This window comes from Crocuta crocuta, unplaced genomic scaffold (genome assembly GCF_008692635.1).
Source record: "Crocuta crocuta isolate KB4526 unplaced genomic scaffold, BGI_CrCroc_1.0 scaffold102, whole genome shotgun sequence".
Lineage (NCBI taxonomy): Eukaryota > Metazoa > Chordata > Mammalia > Carnivora > Hyaenidae > Crocuta > Crocuta crocuta.
Window position 1 is genome coordinate 3,239,508 of NW_027530019.1, and position 16,016 is coordinate 3,255,523.

The following is a 16,016-nucleotide window of genomic DNA, read 5'->3' on the forward strand; positions in this document are numbered from 1 at the left end:
TTTCAGACCTTCTCCACTTTTTTCCATACCTTTTCCTGGTCCACTCTGTCATTCAGTTTTTACTCTACTTGCTTTATAACTCTGAGTTCACACCCTAGTGATTGCTGTGAAGAGTGGCAGTAGAAAGAAATGACAAACTCAAACTGGATATTTAAAATTCATTTGTGCATAAGTTTCTAGAAACATTGTTTCCATTTTCATTTTTATTGGAATAAAGAAGGCTTGCAAGAAGTTGCAAAAACAGTAGGAAGGACTTTTTCGTATAGCCTTCACCCAGATTCTCTACATGTTAACATTTTGCCATACCTGCTTTAGCATTCATCTTTCTCTTTCTCTCACTGTGTGTGAGTATTTATGTATTTTTTCTAAAGTATTTGAGAATAAGTTGCAGACATGGTATGCTTCTACATTTAAATATATCAATGAGTCTTTGCTAAACACATTCTCTTACGTAGTCATAGCACAGTATTCAAATTCAGCATCTTAACATTGTACAGTATTGTTCTCATCTATAGATCTTTTAGAAATCTCGCCAGCTGCCTCACGCATGTCTTCAATGTAACATTTAGTTGTAATGACTCATGAGTCTCCTCTGTCTTGGAATAGTTCTTCATTCTTTATTATTTTTTATTTTTTTTTGTCTTTCATGATTGAAAACTTGGCAGAGTACTAGCCAATTATTTTTTAGAATGTCTGTCAATTTGGGTTTCCCTAACCTTAGTATTTACATTCAGGTTGTATATGTTTGGCAAAGATACCACACAAGGGTTGTCGTGTGCCCTTAGTTCTGACTATTAAGAGGCACATGATGTCAGTTGGTTCCGTAACTGGTGCTCTTAAATTCTCATCACTTGTTAAGGTAATTTCTGCCAGATTTCTCGTTTGTTAAGCTAATACTTTTTCTTTGTAATCAATATGTTTCTTTTGAAGAGATAATTTGAGACTGTGTAAAATATTATACTTTCACGCACTCATTTTTAGCATCCTTTCTTGCCTGAATTGGATATTACTGTGGGGATTACTAGATGGTCATTTTTCTGATTTTATCATTCCTTCTACTTTTAGTTGAAATTGTACCATGAGGAAGAGCTTTCCTTTCTCCCGTTTTTATTTATTTATTTACTCATTTATGATATCAGTATAAACTGTGGTCTTATTTTATTCTATAAGTTATAATCAATTTTTATCATTTATCTTGTTGCACAAATTATGGATATGATAATATATTACATAATATGAATACATAATTTAGGTTAAGTTACAGATTTGGATTTTTTTCTTCTAGACCTTTTTGTTGATACACTTCCTATGATATTATATACCCTTACAGGTGTGAGCTCACTCATTAATCTCTTGAGTTCAGCTCAAGATGAAGACCAGCCAAAATTGAACATTTTGTTGTGTGAAGCTGTTGTTGCTGTTTACTTAAGTTTATTGATACATGCTCTTGCTACAAATTCCTCGAATGAATTGTTTCGACTTGCAGCCCACCCATTAAATAATCGGATGTGGGCAGCTGTTTTTGGAGGAGGTGTGAAGCTTGTTGTGAAACCTCAGAGGCAATCAGAAAATATTGCAGGTAAGATAAATTTCACACCAATAATGTATGTAAATGTAAATAATTTCCAGTGTTACAGTAAAAGATTTTCTAATGTTTTAAGAATTTTTATTTTGAAGATCAGTGATGTTTAAAATCTCATTACTCTGGTTAAGATAGTAAATAACTAAACTCATGTTGATATAAAAAATGTAGTTTCAGTTGGACATTTTTTGATAAACCAGGACAAATTTGAGGAGGATATAAAAGAAATAGAGGACAGGTAAAGGAAAGTGTGAAGGAATGGAAAGGGAAAAGGATAGTTTTTGGAGAAAGAAGATTTAAATAAATCCTCGTAATCTTTACAGAGCATGAGAATAGTTGGCTTCATTTTAAGTCATCATGTACAAGATAGCCTTTCCAGTCATGCATATGGTTTTTAAAATTCCATTTCTGCCTGTTTTTTGTATTTTTCATCTTTTTAAAATTTTTTTTAATGTTTTTTATTTATTTCTGAGAGAGAGAGAGAGAGAGAGAGAGTGAGCAGGGTAGGGTCAGAGAGAGAGGAAGATACAGAATCTGAAGAAGGCTCCAGGCTCTGAGCTAGCCGTCAGCACAGAGCACAACGCGGGGCTTGAACCCACGAACCGTGAGATCATGACCTGAGCCTAAGTCAGACGCTTAACCGACTGAGCCACCCAGATGCCCCCATCATCCTACTTTTTAAGATGGTAGGATATGGTAAGGTGTAGACTGGTGACATAGGAAAGGTTTCTATCTTAATCCATCCTTGGAAATTATCCTATTACAGATGGCGAATCAGTGGCACAAAGAGTTTAAATGGTACTGGCTCTAATCTGTGTCCTTAATGTCCAAGGTTGAATTAAATGAATAGGTTTCTGTGTAAGTCAGACTAGGAGAGGATATCTTAGCCACTTTCATTGCTCTCACTCCCCCATATGTGGGTGACTCTTCATCTTTATCTTGTTCCTGTCTTGTGTAGTCAACCTTAAATTTGTGATACAGATATTGTTCCATTTAATTGTATCGCTGAACTCTCAAACTCTTCTTTCATGTTCCTGGATCAGTTTATCTCTCTTTTTCTCAGCATTTTTTAAAACCTTAAATTTGATCCATTCATCTGTTGATGGACACTTAGGCTCTTTCCATGTTTCAGCTATTGTGGAGAGTGCTGCTATGAACCTTGGGGTACATGTGCTCCTATGCCTCAGCATTTCTGTATCCCTTGGGTAAATTCCTAGCAGTGCTATTGCTGGGCCATAGGGGAGTTCTATTGTTAGTTTCCTGAGGAACCTCCGCACTGTTTTCCAGAGGGGCTGCACCAGTTTACATTCCCACCAACAGTGTAGGAGGGTGCCCGTTTCTCCACATCCTCGCCAGCATCTAGAGTTCTCTGATTTGCTCATTTTAGCCACTCTGACTGGCGTGAGGTGGTATCTCAGTGTGGTTTTGATTTGTATTTCCCTGATGAGGAGGGATGCTGAGCATCGTTTCATGTGTCGGTTGACCATCTGGATGTGGTTTATCTATCCCATGGAATACTACATGGCAATGAGAAACAATGAAATCTGGCCATGTGTAGCAACATGGATGGACCTTGAGGGGGTTATGCTGAGCGAAATAAGTCAGGCAGAGAAGGACAAATATCATATGTTTGCACGTATAGGAGGATTAGGAGGAACTTGACGGAGGAACAAGGGGGAGAAGAAGGGGGGAAATGGTGGGGGAAAGGGAGAGAGGCAAACCATGAGAGACTCTTGAATGCTGACAAAAACTGAGGACTGATGGATGTGGGGGGGAGGGGGGGATGGGCATGGAGGAGGACACTTGTGGGGATGAGCACTGAGTGTTATGTGGAAACTAATTTGACAATAAACTATTTGTAAAAAAATAAAAAAATAAATAAAAATAAATAAAATAAAAAAACAAAAAAACCCCTAAATTTGAAAGTTTTCCCTTCAAATCACTTCTTTCTCTTCCTGAAATTTCTATTATACTTTACATGGTAATTAATTCATCAAGTCATCCATGCTTAAAACTTCTGAGTACACATTGATGTTTGTATCTACTTAACGTCTGCTACATGACAAGCAGTGTTTTAGGCCTTGGGGTGAATACAAATCCCTTACCTTCATGAAGCTTACATGTAGTGGAGGTTAGCACACAGTAAACAAATTAACAAATAATAGTATTTCAATTATGGTAAGAACTATGATAAAAATAAAAGGAGAGTTAAGTGGAGAGTGATGAAGGAAAGGGTATGGGAACAGTTTAGTTAGAATGGTCAGAAAACACATTTCTGATGACAGCATATGAGCAGAGTCCTAGAGAAGTCAGGGATCATACCGTGCAGATATCTGGGGTCAGAGCCATTCAGGCAGATGGTGAAGGGAGTACCAAGGTCATGAGCTAGGAGGTAGGACTGAGTTTGGCATTTTCCAGGAACTACAGAGGAGGCCAGAATGGCCGTCTTGAGCTGGAGGAGTTTGGATCGAGATAGGGTAAGACAGCTATCTGGGGGCACAATCATTTAGGATGGTGAAGACCTCAATAGTTGTTCTAAAGAAAGAAAGGAAACTATTGGCAGGAGTCACCTAATCTGATTTAGGTTTTTCAGCTCTAGCTACTATGTGGATAATAAACTATAGAACAAGAATAAAAGAAGGACACTATGTAATGGTCCACTTAAAAGATAATTGTGGGTTACCATCAAGAATGAATGGATAAACAAAATGTGGTATGTATATGTATATATGGTGTGTATATATATATACGTATATGTATGTGTATATATGTTGTGTGCATGTATACATACATACACACACACAATGGAGTGTTACCCAGTCATTAAAAAGGAACAAAGTACTGATACATGCTATCACCAGCATAAAGCTCAAAAATATGCTAAGTGAAAGAAACCAGACACAAAAGGTTACATATCTTATTATTCCATTATATGAAATATCCAGAATGGGTAAACCCATAGAGACAGAAAACAGATTGATTGGTTGCCAAGGACTAGAGGAAGGGAGGAGTACTGTGTGACTCTTTAATGGCTCTGGAGTTTTGGGAATGAAATGGGATGAGAATGCTTCAGAACCAGATAGAGATGGTGGTGGCACAACATTGAGAATGTACTAAATGGCACTGAATTGTGCACTTAAGAATCTTTATTTTTATGTACATTTTAACTAAAAAAAGATAAATATGGTTTAGCTTAGAGTGGTAGTTGTAGAGTGTAAAGTGGTTATATTTTGGCTATAATATTTTGGCTATAATTTGAGATTATTCCTGATGGATTTGTTGATGAATTGTGTGGGGGATATGATGGAAGAGGGAGTGAGATAGAACTATCCTTTCCTGTGACGAGTTTTAAGAGAGGAGCTGTTGACTTCTTTTTGGCCTTCCCCTAATTAGTTTCTGAATCCTCTTGGTGTTTTTTTTAATGTATTCCTCATATCTTACTCTTCTCAGCTTTATTACCCACTGTACTAGTTGTCCCTTCTTACATCATCATCTTCCATCTTCTCTGTCATTGACTGAGCAAGCAGTACCTCACCCTGTGACTAGCTTAAGAAGTGTTAGTGAGGATCATCCATAGGATAAGCTCCCAGCTTCACATCCACTGCATAGTCCCAGCCCAGCTCTGGACTGTTCTTTTTATTCCCCTCCTCAGTGCTTGTCTGGCAAAAATAGTTTACTCTTTGTCAACCCAGGAAAAAAGAAAGCAAGATTGCATGCTGCAAAGTAAAATGTGTGTGTTTATTCAGGATCTTAGGGATTGCAATCTGGGAGACACCGAGTCCACCAAAATCAAAAGCATGCTCTAGAGAGACAAAGGAGGCTAGAGTTTTTAAGGAGGAAAGAGGGAATTCACATAAGTTGTTTTGAAGGAAATGTGATTGGTACTGGTATGGCTACAGTGACACTCATCTATATGTGATTGGTTGCTAGGGATAGTGTTAGGTGGAAAGTCCACCCATGTCCATTCTAAATGCAGCAGATGCCATGGTTTTTAGTGGGGTTCAGCAACAGTTATAGGGAATTTGAGACAGGAGATGTGCGTAAGCCCCACTTCCTCAGTGTCCTCCTGGGTCCGTTTTAAATAGCGCTCTTAGCAGTGTTTACTCCACTTTATTCCTCTCTTATCCTCTTTCATCTAAAGCTTTAGTTACTGGTTTCTCTCATCCCTTCCTCTTTTCACATGGAACTTCTCACTTCTCTTTTAAAGCCATGCTTTATATCCTACAGCTTCAATGAATCTTTCTTAAGCAGCGTAACCGGAAATAATTACTCAAGCATTAATTAATATTCTATTTACTTAATGCATTGTAACTAGAATTACTTTAGTCTTTATTCTGTATAGCACACACACTGCTTCATGGCAAGATAGTTTTTTATGCTCTGTCCTCATGTGCATCTCCGCCATGGTTCCTGGAAAACTAGTGCAGTAACTAGGAAAGTTTAGAAGCACAGATACAAGTAATTTAGTTTAAACTAAAAGATGGCAGGAGTATGTTGAAAGGGAAGTTAACTCTTTGAATTGATAATGGAAAATAAATGCTGTGTTTTCTCTCTATCTTTATTCAGCACCTCCTGTTCCTTCCGAAGACATAGATAAACACCGTAGGAGATTTAACATGCGAATGCTCGTCCCTGGACGACCTGTAAAAGATGCTACTCCACCACCAGTGCCTGCAGAAAGACCATCTTACAAAGAAAAATTTATTCCTCCAGAACTTAGTATGTGGGACTATTTTGTTGCAAAGGTAAGGGGTGTAAAGATCATAAGCTTTTATGTGTTTGTTTTATTAATTCTTATGTATGCATCACATAAGAATAGTGAGGTAGCCTCTGGGTGGAATAAGTATAGTTTAGATATTTAATTTCTCAAGTACAGAAACTCAGTAGTCATTCAGTATGGGATTTAGGTCTAAACCAGAATCAGTTTTATTAACATACAATCAGCATCATTGTTTTCTAGTGACTGGAATACTTGTGTCTGCCATCTAGGTTCCCTCCATCTAATTATCAGTAGTTCCCTTGGTCACCGTGGAATTGGAGCAAGAGGAGATGCTTGGGTATTTAGGGGTTTCATCAGGCCAGAGTTCAGCCCCATGACATGTCCCTGTTTCTCCAAAGCAGACAGAACTCTGGGGATCAGAATACTCCTGGAGACTAGATTTATTGTAGTCGCATCTCATAACATGTTCAGTACATGCTGCTAGTACTTTCTGCACTTTGCTTTTTCAAGCTAATCACCTTCCTTCTCTTAATGTTGCCCTCTTTACACGTGCTAACACTGTCGTCACCTTGCTGTGTGTGCACATAGGAAATACATCTTTCATCATGCCTCCTCCCATTTAAAAATTTTATTAGATCTCAGAGTTCTTGAGGTATTGATCCCACTAAAAAGTCTTTCAAGGTGAGTTCTGAAGATTTGTTTTTGTTATCCTAACCAGTTGTCTTTTCTTTCCTCCCACTTTTGTTATCTTTGTCATAGATTAATTTCTTATACACATACTACTTTGGACTGTATATGTCCATTGATCAGTTGCTAGACTGTACTTCTTTTAATTTCTTGTGTCCATATCCACTAAAAATGGTGTTTTTCCCCTTAAAAAGACTTCTCAGCTAATCTTGTCTATTTTTTTTCTCTATGAACTTTGCATTCCTTATGAAGCCTCAATAAAGGAAAAGAAATAACCAGGGGGATTTTTATCGCAATTAACTTAAAACTTACAAATTGTAAAGAATTATAGTTTTTACATGTCTCAGTTTTCTTATATAGCTTTTAGAAGGATATGTGATTTCCTTCACTACAGCTTTATGTTTTCATAAGGGTTTTCCTTTGGTGTTTATGTTTTTCAGTGTGTCTCTTTTCTTTCAACTTTTATAACTAGTTCTCTTGATGTATAAGAAAAGGCATGATTTTTAATAATTCTGTGACATACTTTTTTTTAAAGAATTTATTTGAAGGAGAGAGCTAGTGGGGAAGGGAGAGAGAGAGAGAGGGAGAGAGAAAGGGAGAGAGAAGGAGGGAGGGAGGAAGAATACCAAGTAGGCTCCATGCTGTCAGCACAGAGCCCCATGCCAGGCTTGATCTCACAAACTGTGAGGTGACCTGAGCCAAACTCAGGAGTCAGATGCTCAACCGAGCCACCCAGCCACCCCTCTGTGACATATGCTTTATTATTTCCTTTAATTTATTTTTTATTGAAGTATAGTTGATACACAGTGTTTCAGGTGTACAAACAGTGATTCAGCAGTTGTATATATTGGTCTGTGCTTACCATAGTAAGTGTAGTCCTCAGCTGTCACCATACAACATTATTACAGTATTATTGACGGTATTCCCTATGCTGTACTTTTCATCCCTGTGAATTATTTATTTTATAACTGAAAGTTTGTACTTCTTAATCCCTTTCACCTGTTTTGCCCATCTCCCACTGTTCTGGCAACCACCAGTTCTCTATACAATTCTCTTTCCTTTTTTTTTGTTTTTTAGGTTCTACATATAAGTGAATCATATGGTATTTGTTTTCTCTGACTCACTTCACTCAGCATAGTACCCTCTAGGTCATCCATGTTGTCACAGATGGCGAGATCTCATTCTTTTTAAAGGCTGAGTAATACTTCTCTCTGCGTGTGCCACATCTTCATTATATACTCTTCTATCAGCCGACACTTAGTTTGCTTCCATAACTTAGCTATTGTAATTAATGCTCTGGAAGTATTTATGTTGTATCTAGCTATTCAGCTACTTTGTTGAATCTGAGAGTTTGACTAGTTTTCTAGGAATAGTATCATTTGTGAAAAGTTTTTATTTAGATGCCACATAAAAATGTTCAGTATTAAGTTAAGACAAAAACAACCTGATTATATATTTAAAAAAATAACTTTACCTTTTATTGCAGCCATTTCTCCCTTTGTCTGATAGTGGTGTTATATATGATTCTGATGAAAGCATTCATAGTGATGAAGAAGAAGATGATGCTTTTTTTTCAGATACACAAATACAGGAGCACCAAGATCCAAATTCCTATAGGTAAATAAGGCTTCTCCCTCTGTCTCTCTCTCTCTCTCTCTCAAAAAAATCATGATGTTAGTAATTTTAAGTAATGTTTTCATGAATTTATACAAGAACTGGCTTATAGTTTTGGGTTAGTAATTCTGTATCTTTGAGGTAAATTTCTAGACAGTAGAGTATTTCTTTCACATCTAGTTTCAAAGAATAGCTTACCTATAGGATGGAAACACAAATATTTTTAGTGAGAAAAAATATGTAATTTCTTATGTGCCATTCGAACTTAGTATATGTTCATTGATATGCTATTAGATTCCATGTTACTGTAAATCTTTTTCCATTAGGTGGTTTTCAGATATTTTAAGTGTGATATATTGTTATATATTTTCTGTTATCAGGGATAACAAAGGTTTAAGTTGTTAGAAAAGAACAGCTTTTTTTCTGAACTGGAGATTGGGCTAAACAATTGACAGGAATCATTACTATGCTTCTTTCATGATGTTATTTTCAGTGAAGGAGAATTTTTTGTTTGTTTCCCTTGAACAGCTGGGCTCTTCTGCATTTGACAATGGTTAAGCTAGTACTTCATAACATCAAGAATTTCTTTCCCATTGCTGGATTGGAATTCTCTGGTAAGTAATGAATGTTCTTAAATATAGTATATTAGCATCAAGTTCTCTTCATAAAAATCTACATAAAAGAGCATTTGGTACTGAAAATTGGAGATTTTATGAGGTCTTGTGTACTTTAGGCTCCAGTCTATGGTTTTAATTCATAGCAAGAACCACTGTTTACTCAGAGGGTTGAAAGAGAAAGCAGGAAATCAGACTGGAGAAGCTAGACATTTTCTTGCTCATTTTAGAGAGATGGTGTTCTGTTTTGCTAAAAGCACTAAGAATCCAAATAGTATTAGATTAACATTTTCAGTTTTCTTTGTATTTTCAGAGGTTTTGGCTCTGAAAATTTCAGATTTTTAAAATATGTGGATGATGATCAACATTTTTATCAAAACAAGATGACATCTTCTGTCCCCTTTTAGAGTTGCCTGTAACATCACCATTAGGTATTGCTGTGATTAAAAACTTGGAGAACTGGGAACAGATACTGCAAGACAAAATGGATCAGTTTGAAGGTCCGCCACCTAACTATATCAACACGTACCCAACTGACCTTTCAGTAGGAGCTGGACCAGCTATTCTTCGAAATAAGGCAATGCTAGAACCTGAAAACACTCCATTCAAGTAAGGATGCTCTTACAGCCCATGAGAATGTAGCCTGGTTTAACTTTTCTGGAAGGTATTTTGGCAAAATATGCCTATGTTATGTTTCTATAAAAACATTCATAACTTTGAACCTACAGTTCTATTTTTAGCAGTATATGTGAGGAAAAACATTAGAATAATCTGGATGGAAAACATTTTTCCCAGTATTACCTATAATTGAATAGACTTACTACTTTTATAATAAAGAGCATTTATTATATTTTTGCCATTATTTTAAGAACTCCTACAGAAATATTTTGGGATAATAATTTACATATACAAACAAGGTGCTACTTACATTTTGGTAATATTTTAATAATAAACATAATTAAGATTTGTTATTGATGTTTCGGTCTTCTACCAGCCATCTTGCCTGTCCTTTGGGTAAACAGCATGCTTTTTGTGAGGCACCTATCCTGTGATTAGGAGTATCACTGATAAACTTGAAAGAACAGGCTTTTCAGCTTTTGAGGGCTGTTAAAAATGAAATCTGTGTCTTTATGTTAAATCTGTGTCTTTATATATGCTATGATCTGTAACCAACAGAACCAATGTACCATATAATTTAAAAAGAGAATAATAAGAGATTCTTTTGACTGTCAGCTCAACCTGTGTATTCAGAGAACCATGTAATTAGAGAATTAATTGCCAGATGAAGGAATGATTTTTAGAACTAAAAATTAAGGGAAAAAAATCATAAAACTTTGTTGAATTTAATGATGCATCTTCTTTGCAATAGATAATGGAGGTTTTAAGTTTCTGCAAATATGAAGCACATTTTCTACAGAGTAAAATAAAATGTGTTAATTTTTTTAATAGGTCCCGGGATTCTTCTGCACTTCCAGTCAAACGACTCTGGCATTTCCTTGTGAAACAAGAAGTCCTTCAAGAGACATTTATTAGATACATCTTCACTAAGAAAAGAAGGCAGAGTGAGGTATTTTGAAAAAATTTTTTTTTGTTTTGTAATTTTTGTTTAGTTTTAACATTTCTAATTATTTACTTTTTGATTGGAACTTAATTTTATCTTTCATACATATGGGTAATAGTTTACCAGACTACAGTGAATTTCTTTTATAAGATAAAATCTTAGAATTTTCACTTTGTAACAATAAGACAACATAGGTCCCTTGGTAAATCACGTATAACCAAGTGAAAGTTGTTATGTCTTTGCAATGCTTGCCATTGGGCTTTTACAAATAATAAATATTGTGATGGATGATTTGGGTAATTTAATATATAAATGAGTATACACTCTGTTAAGATTCTCTGAATATCATTTAATAGGAAATCTAACATAGCCCTTTAAAAGCATTTTGTTTAGTTAGCATTTAAAAATGAACAGGATAAACTTTGGAAACAAATTCAGGATAATTTTTGTGAAAGAACATAAACGACAGAAATATGACTATGAGATGAAGGGAGTTTGCCTTAAGCAACACAGAGTTTCGGCACCGCACAGTGGTTTTAAGCTAACTGTGAATTAGCAATGTAATGCCATACAGGGTTCAAGAAGAATCAGGAATTTGGGAAACTAGACTCTAGAACTTAAAATTACCTCTTACAAAACGAGGAGTGCACAGATCTGTTACGAGAGCACATCAGTCCATGTGGCTACTTCATGAGGTAATGGGCAATGTAGAAAGTGTTCAGAGTAGAGTGTCACATGAGACTAAAGATTTGTCAAACAAGATCTATGAGAAAAGAACATTGATTTTTCACTTAGAAAACTGAAAACTGAGAGGGACAGTTTAGATGGTTCCATTGCCCAAGGTAAAATAATAAAGAACCACAGCTCCATTTTCCCCATACCTGGACTAACAGAATCTACCCGACTCTTTCTTTTGATTAGTCACCCACTTATCTAGATGGTAGTTAGCGTCAGCTCTTGTGAATAGTCATTTACTTTCTGTATGGATTCAGAAATCATGTACCTAAAGGAAGAAGTAGGAGAAATGAGCAGTAGAAATCCTTTTTTGAGTCTTAGAAGCTTTTTTGATAACAAAAGATCCAGATGGTATTAAAATCATTGATATGTAGGGTTTGTTAGGGAAATCACAGATTTCATTGTCTCATTTAGTTGGCTGTTTACAGTATTCCCTGGAGTGGTCCTGAGTCCAGATTCCATAAACTAAGATAGAGAAATCTAAGAAATAGATTTAACATAAAAGATACCTGCTCAATTAGTACTCTCTTATTCACAGAAAGCCAGTTCATTAAAGGATCACTTTTTTGAGTGTTTAGTTCTTCAGATTATTAAATGTAATGATTCATTGGAAATATGTTTTAATTATTCAGAATGTTTGTAGCAGTGGTTTGGTTGGGTTGTCAGGGCCTCAGAGTTCTGTGGGAACCAGGTGTCTAGGTTGCTTGAACCCTTAGTCTTGTCTTCAGGATCTGTTCTCTCAGGTTTCCTTCTTCTTTAGATAAGCCTCTCTGTCTTTCTGCCCCTTAGTCTCTCCTTTATACCCCTCAATCGCTGTGTGGTTGGTATCAGCAGCCCCATATTCAGTGTGTTCTCTTCAGATTTTCTACAAGCAGAGGGCCATGAACAGAGAGGTGAAATTTCTTAAAATGCTGTGTAAGCATTGGTTGGCTCCAGGGATGGGAAGGAAATACATGGTAGGAGTTTGGGTGGGAGGAAGAATTTTTATCATGCACCCTTTTGTACCTTTTGAATTCCAAATTATTGAATGAAATTACTATCTTGTTCAGTGCTGTCCAATAGAACTTTCTGTGATAATGGAAATTTATATCTGTTCTATTCAATACAGTAGTTCTCAGGCACATATGGTTGCTGAACACTTGAAATGTAGCTAGTGTGGGCATCTGGGTGGCTTAGTTGGTTAGGTCTCCAACTCTTGATTTCGGCTCAGGTCATGATCTCACAGTTTGTGAGTTCAAGCCCTGCGTTGGGATCTGCGCTGACAGTACAGAGCCTGCTTGGGGTTCTCTCTCCACACCCTCTCTCACAATAGGTAAATACACTTAAAACATAGCTAGTGTGATTTAATTTTGTTTAAATGGTCACATATGGTTAACAGCTACTGTTTTGAATAGTATGGGTTTACTGAAAATTTGTTTTCATTGAGGACAAATTGAAAAAAAATGTTAAAGCTGTTAAGACAAAATAAAAACTGGTCACAAAGTTCAGAAATAGAGAACATTTATCATAATCCATTCAGTAAGAGTGGTTTATCTTTTTAAATTATTAAATAGGTTTATAGTACTCATAAATTTGGTAAATTCAGTGAATTGATTAATTAGTAAAATTGATAAACATCCTAAAAATTCTAAAATTTTGGCTCATTTAAAAAAATTCCTTAGAAAAATCTCCTAAGAAGTGCTGAAATTTTAGGTATATTCATAAGAAGATAATTTTGCTCATTGACTATATTAAAGAAAACTGTTCCACAAGGCAGTTTTTTTGTGAAATCCATGAATGTTGCAAACTCAGCTATTTATGATTAAAGGCAAACAGGTTTTTCAGCAGGTTGGCTTTTGCTGAGTGGGCCTTGTGCAGAGTTCCCTTTCCATCACTGTCCTGTGCAGCAGCTCTAGGCAGTCGCTGAAGGCGTGCACAGAGAATTTGGCCCTTTTGGTTGAAAGTGAAGCAGTCACTCATCAGGTTATTATGAGGGGTCTGTTGCTATGACCAAACCTTCAGAGGCTTCCGCAGCAGAGCAGCACTGTGGCCATCCTTAATGACCCTGTCATCAACCAGGAGCAAGCTCTTTGTATGATTTCTTTCCTATGCCCCATTTTATTGAACATTTATTTACTTGTAAGGAGAAAATATCATTTATAGCAAAGAGTCGATGTGAATTCCAGTCCCTGATTCGTTCTCATGGATCTGTTTCTTATGATTAAGAGTGGAATAATTACCAGTACTTTGAATCTGTGTTCAGAAATACTGTTAATTTGTATTTAAAATAAACTTCTGTAGGCCAGGAATCTATGCATCTTCTCATACAAGCAGATTTTATTTTGTAGACGTTGCAGTTTAAATTAGAGCTTTAAGTTACATAACTGGTATACAAATAACTAATTTTTATTGTGAAACAGTTTTATGTAATCGGCACATTAACTTTAATTTTGCCTGTTTTGCTTGTGTTGTGTTCATGTGATGACATCACATTTTACTTAGTTTTTCTTTTTTGATTTTGTGCTTTTAAAAGGAAATTTTACAAATTACCATCTTTAAGTTATAGAATGACCATTTCAGTTTGAAATTTTTTATTCTCTTTATAATTTCCTTTCATGCATGTGTTTTGTGTTTGTGACGGTGTGGTGTTACTTAGTCTGTAGAAGAACGTGTGGAACAGGTCAGACAAAACTGCGTAGCGGAGGATTGCCACAGCAAGGTAGTGTTCCACACTCTTGTATTGAGCTCATTCTTAAAGTTCGAGGAGCTAACCTTCATCTCTGATACTAACCACATTGGCTAGCCAGCTAATCAAAATACTCGTTGCTCCCATCAGCCTCAGTTGGCGTAGGTTAGGAAACACTCCGCCATGTCTGACTTGCTCTTCCTAAGCATTGGTTCTTCTCTTTCCTTCTTCCTGTTACATCTTCACTCTGTCCCCTTTTCTAGCCTGTTCTTAAACATGTTGTTTTATCTTTCCTCCTTGATTTTGCATCTACTTTCCTTCCATCACCTGTAACCTAAGACAGTGCACCTTCCTCTCCTCAGTCTCCTTCATCCCTTTCTAACTTTTCCTTCTTCCTGTCTTATTACCCTATTTTAAAATGTTTAATTTCTTACATGACTTCTTTGTCTTACGGTCTTTTTCCTCCACCTTGTGGCTCTTACTGTGTATACATCCTTAATGCAATGTCCTCACACTTTTGGAAGAGACACAAGTGGCACGTTGCTATTACAAATGCTAATGAAAACTACAGGAGTTACCTTTTGTGACAGTTAATCAGTATCCTGTCATCACAATGGAAATCTTTATAATCAGGACAATTACAGGGCATCAGAGAATTTAAGCTAATTCCAGAGTTAATTCTCAACATACTAAAATTACTGGTACTTTTTTTCTTGCTCCTGCTGCTATGTTTTCTTATCCTTCTTTTAATTCTGTGGAATGTGTGTGTTTATCATGGGGAGCTCTACAACAACTGACTGCCGGTAACATTTTGTAGGTTGAAGCTGATCTGGGCTATCCAGGTGGAAAGGCAAAAATCATTCACAAGGAATCAGATATGATCATGGCATTTTCCATTAATAAGGTAAAAGTTTTGGTCATTGTAAAGATTGTACTATTTGTGTTAATGAAATTTCTTAAATTATTGACTCTGCCTTTGCTTTTTAGGCAAACTGTAATGAAATTGTCTTGGCTTCAACACACGATGTACAAGAACTCGATGTTACTTCTCTGCTGGCCTGTCAGTCATACATATGGATTGGAGAAGAATATGACAGAGAATCCAAAAGGTTAGTCTGCCTGTGTAGTCCATTTTAAATGTACTTTTCTTTAAAAAGAACACATTAAATGGTTATGCAGATTTGAATTATCTTGCAAAGTATGTATGTCTCTTTATTTGGGTATGAAACCAATATAATTGGTTTAGCTGCCAATAAAAGGCTCTTCTTACATCAGTGAACATATTACTCATACTTCTGCCATTAGACATGGAACTATTCTTAGTGTTTGATTCAGAATAATCCCCAGCACCAAAGCCTAATGCCAGTAACTACAACATTGACATTTCACCCCCCAAAAATGTCAGGAACTACGCAGTATTCAGCAAATTTAGTTGATTTGGATAATTAAAGCAAAAAGCAGAATACACAAGTATGTTAATAAGACTGATTGATAGGTCACATTTAGTGAGTAAATTTTCACTGTTTCTTCTTAATTATAACCTTTTAAGCATACCTTTTTTTATAGATAAAAATGTAGACAAGTTAACTTTTCAGTAAAGCTGTGAGTACTACACCAAGAGTGTTTTGCAACACTTTACTATTTTGGGGTTTCTCCTCCACATTTGCCCTCCCTCTGGCTTTTTTCCAGACTCCTGGGCATTTTGTGTGCTCGAAAATGGTGCCATCATTACCTCTCTCCTTGTTCTGTAGGGTTTTCTCTTTTCTTAGGATATAATATTACTAGGTCTCAGTATCATATTGTCAGAGTAACCATGTGATATGATACAGTCCATCATA

The 16,016-nt window shown here is 36.1% G+C and overlaps 1 protein-coding gene across 5 annotated transcripts in view; it reads left to right on the forward strand.

The window, feature by feature from the left end:
* Window positions 1–16,016, forward strand: part of DMXL2 (Dmx like 2) — a 153,693-nt gene that overhangs the window by 130,045 nt on the left and 7,632 nt on the right. For 3 of the 5 annotated variants that reach the window (XM_077764401.1, XM_077764402.1, XM_077764405.1), the window contains 9 exons: window positions 1,331–1,579; window positions 6,149–6,327; window positions 8,476–8,606; window positions 9,132–9,217; window positions 9,625–9,826; window positions 10,667–10,784; window positions 14,149–14,211; window positions 14,996–15,082; window positions 15,166–15,287. In XM_077764401.1, coding sequence (XP_077620527.1) covers window positions 1,331–1,579; window positions 6,149–6,327; window positions 8,476–8,606; window positions 9,132–9,217; window positions 9,625–9,826; window positions 10,667–10,784; window positions 14,149–14,211; window positions 14,996–15,082; window positions 15,166–15,287 — 1,237 coding nt within the window. The remainder of the gene's footprint in view (window positions 1–1,330; window positions 1,580–6,148; window positions 6,328–8,475; window positions 8,607–9,131; window positions 9,218–9,624; window positions 9,827–10,666; window positions 10,785–14,148; window positions 14,212–14,995; window positions 15,083–15,165; window positions 15,288–16,016) is intronic. The other 2 variants (XM_077764403.1, XM_077764404.1) reach the window with 1 other exon arrangement.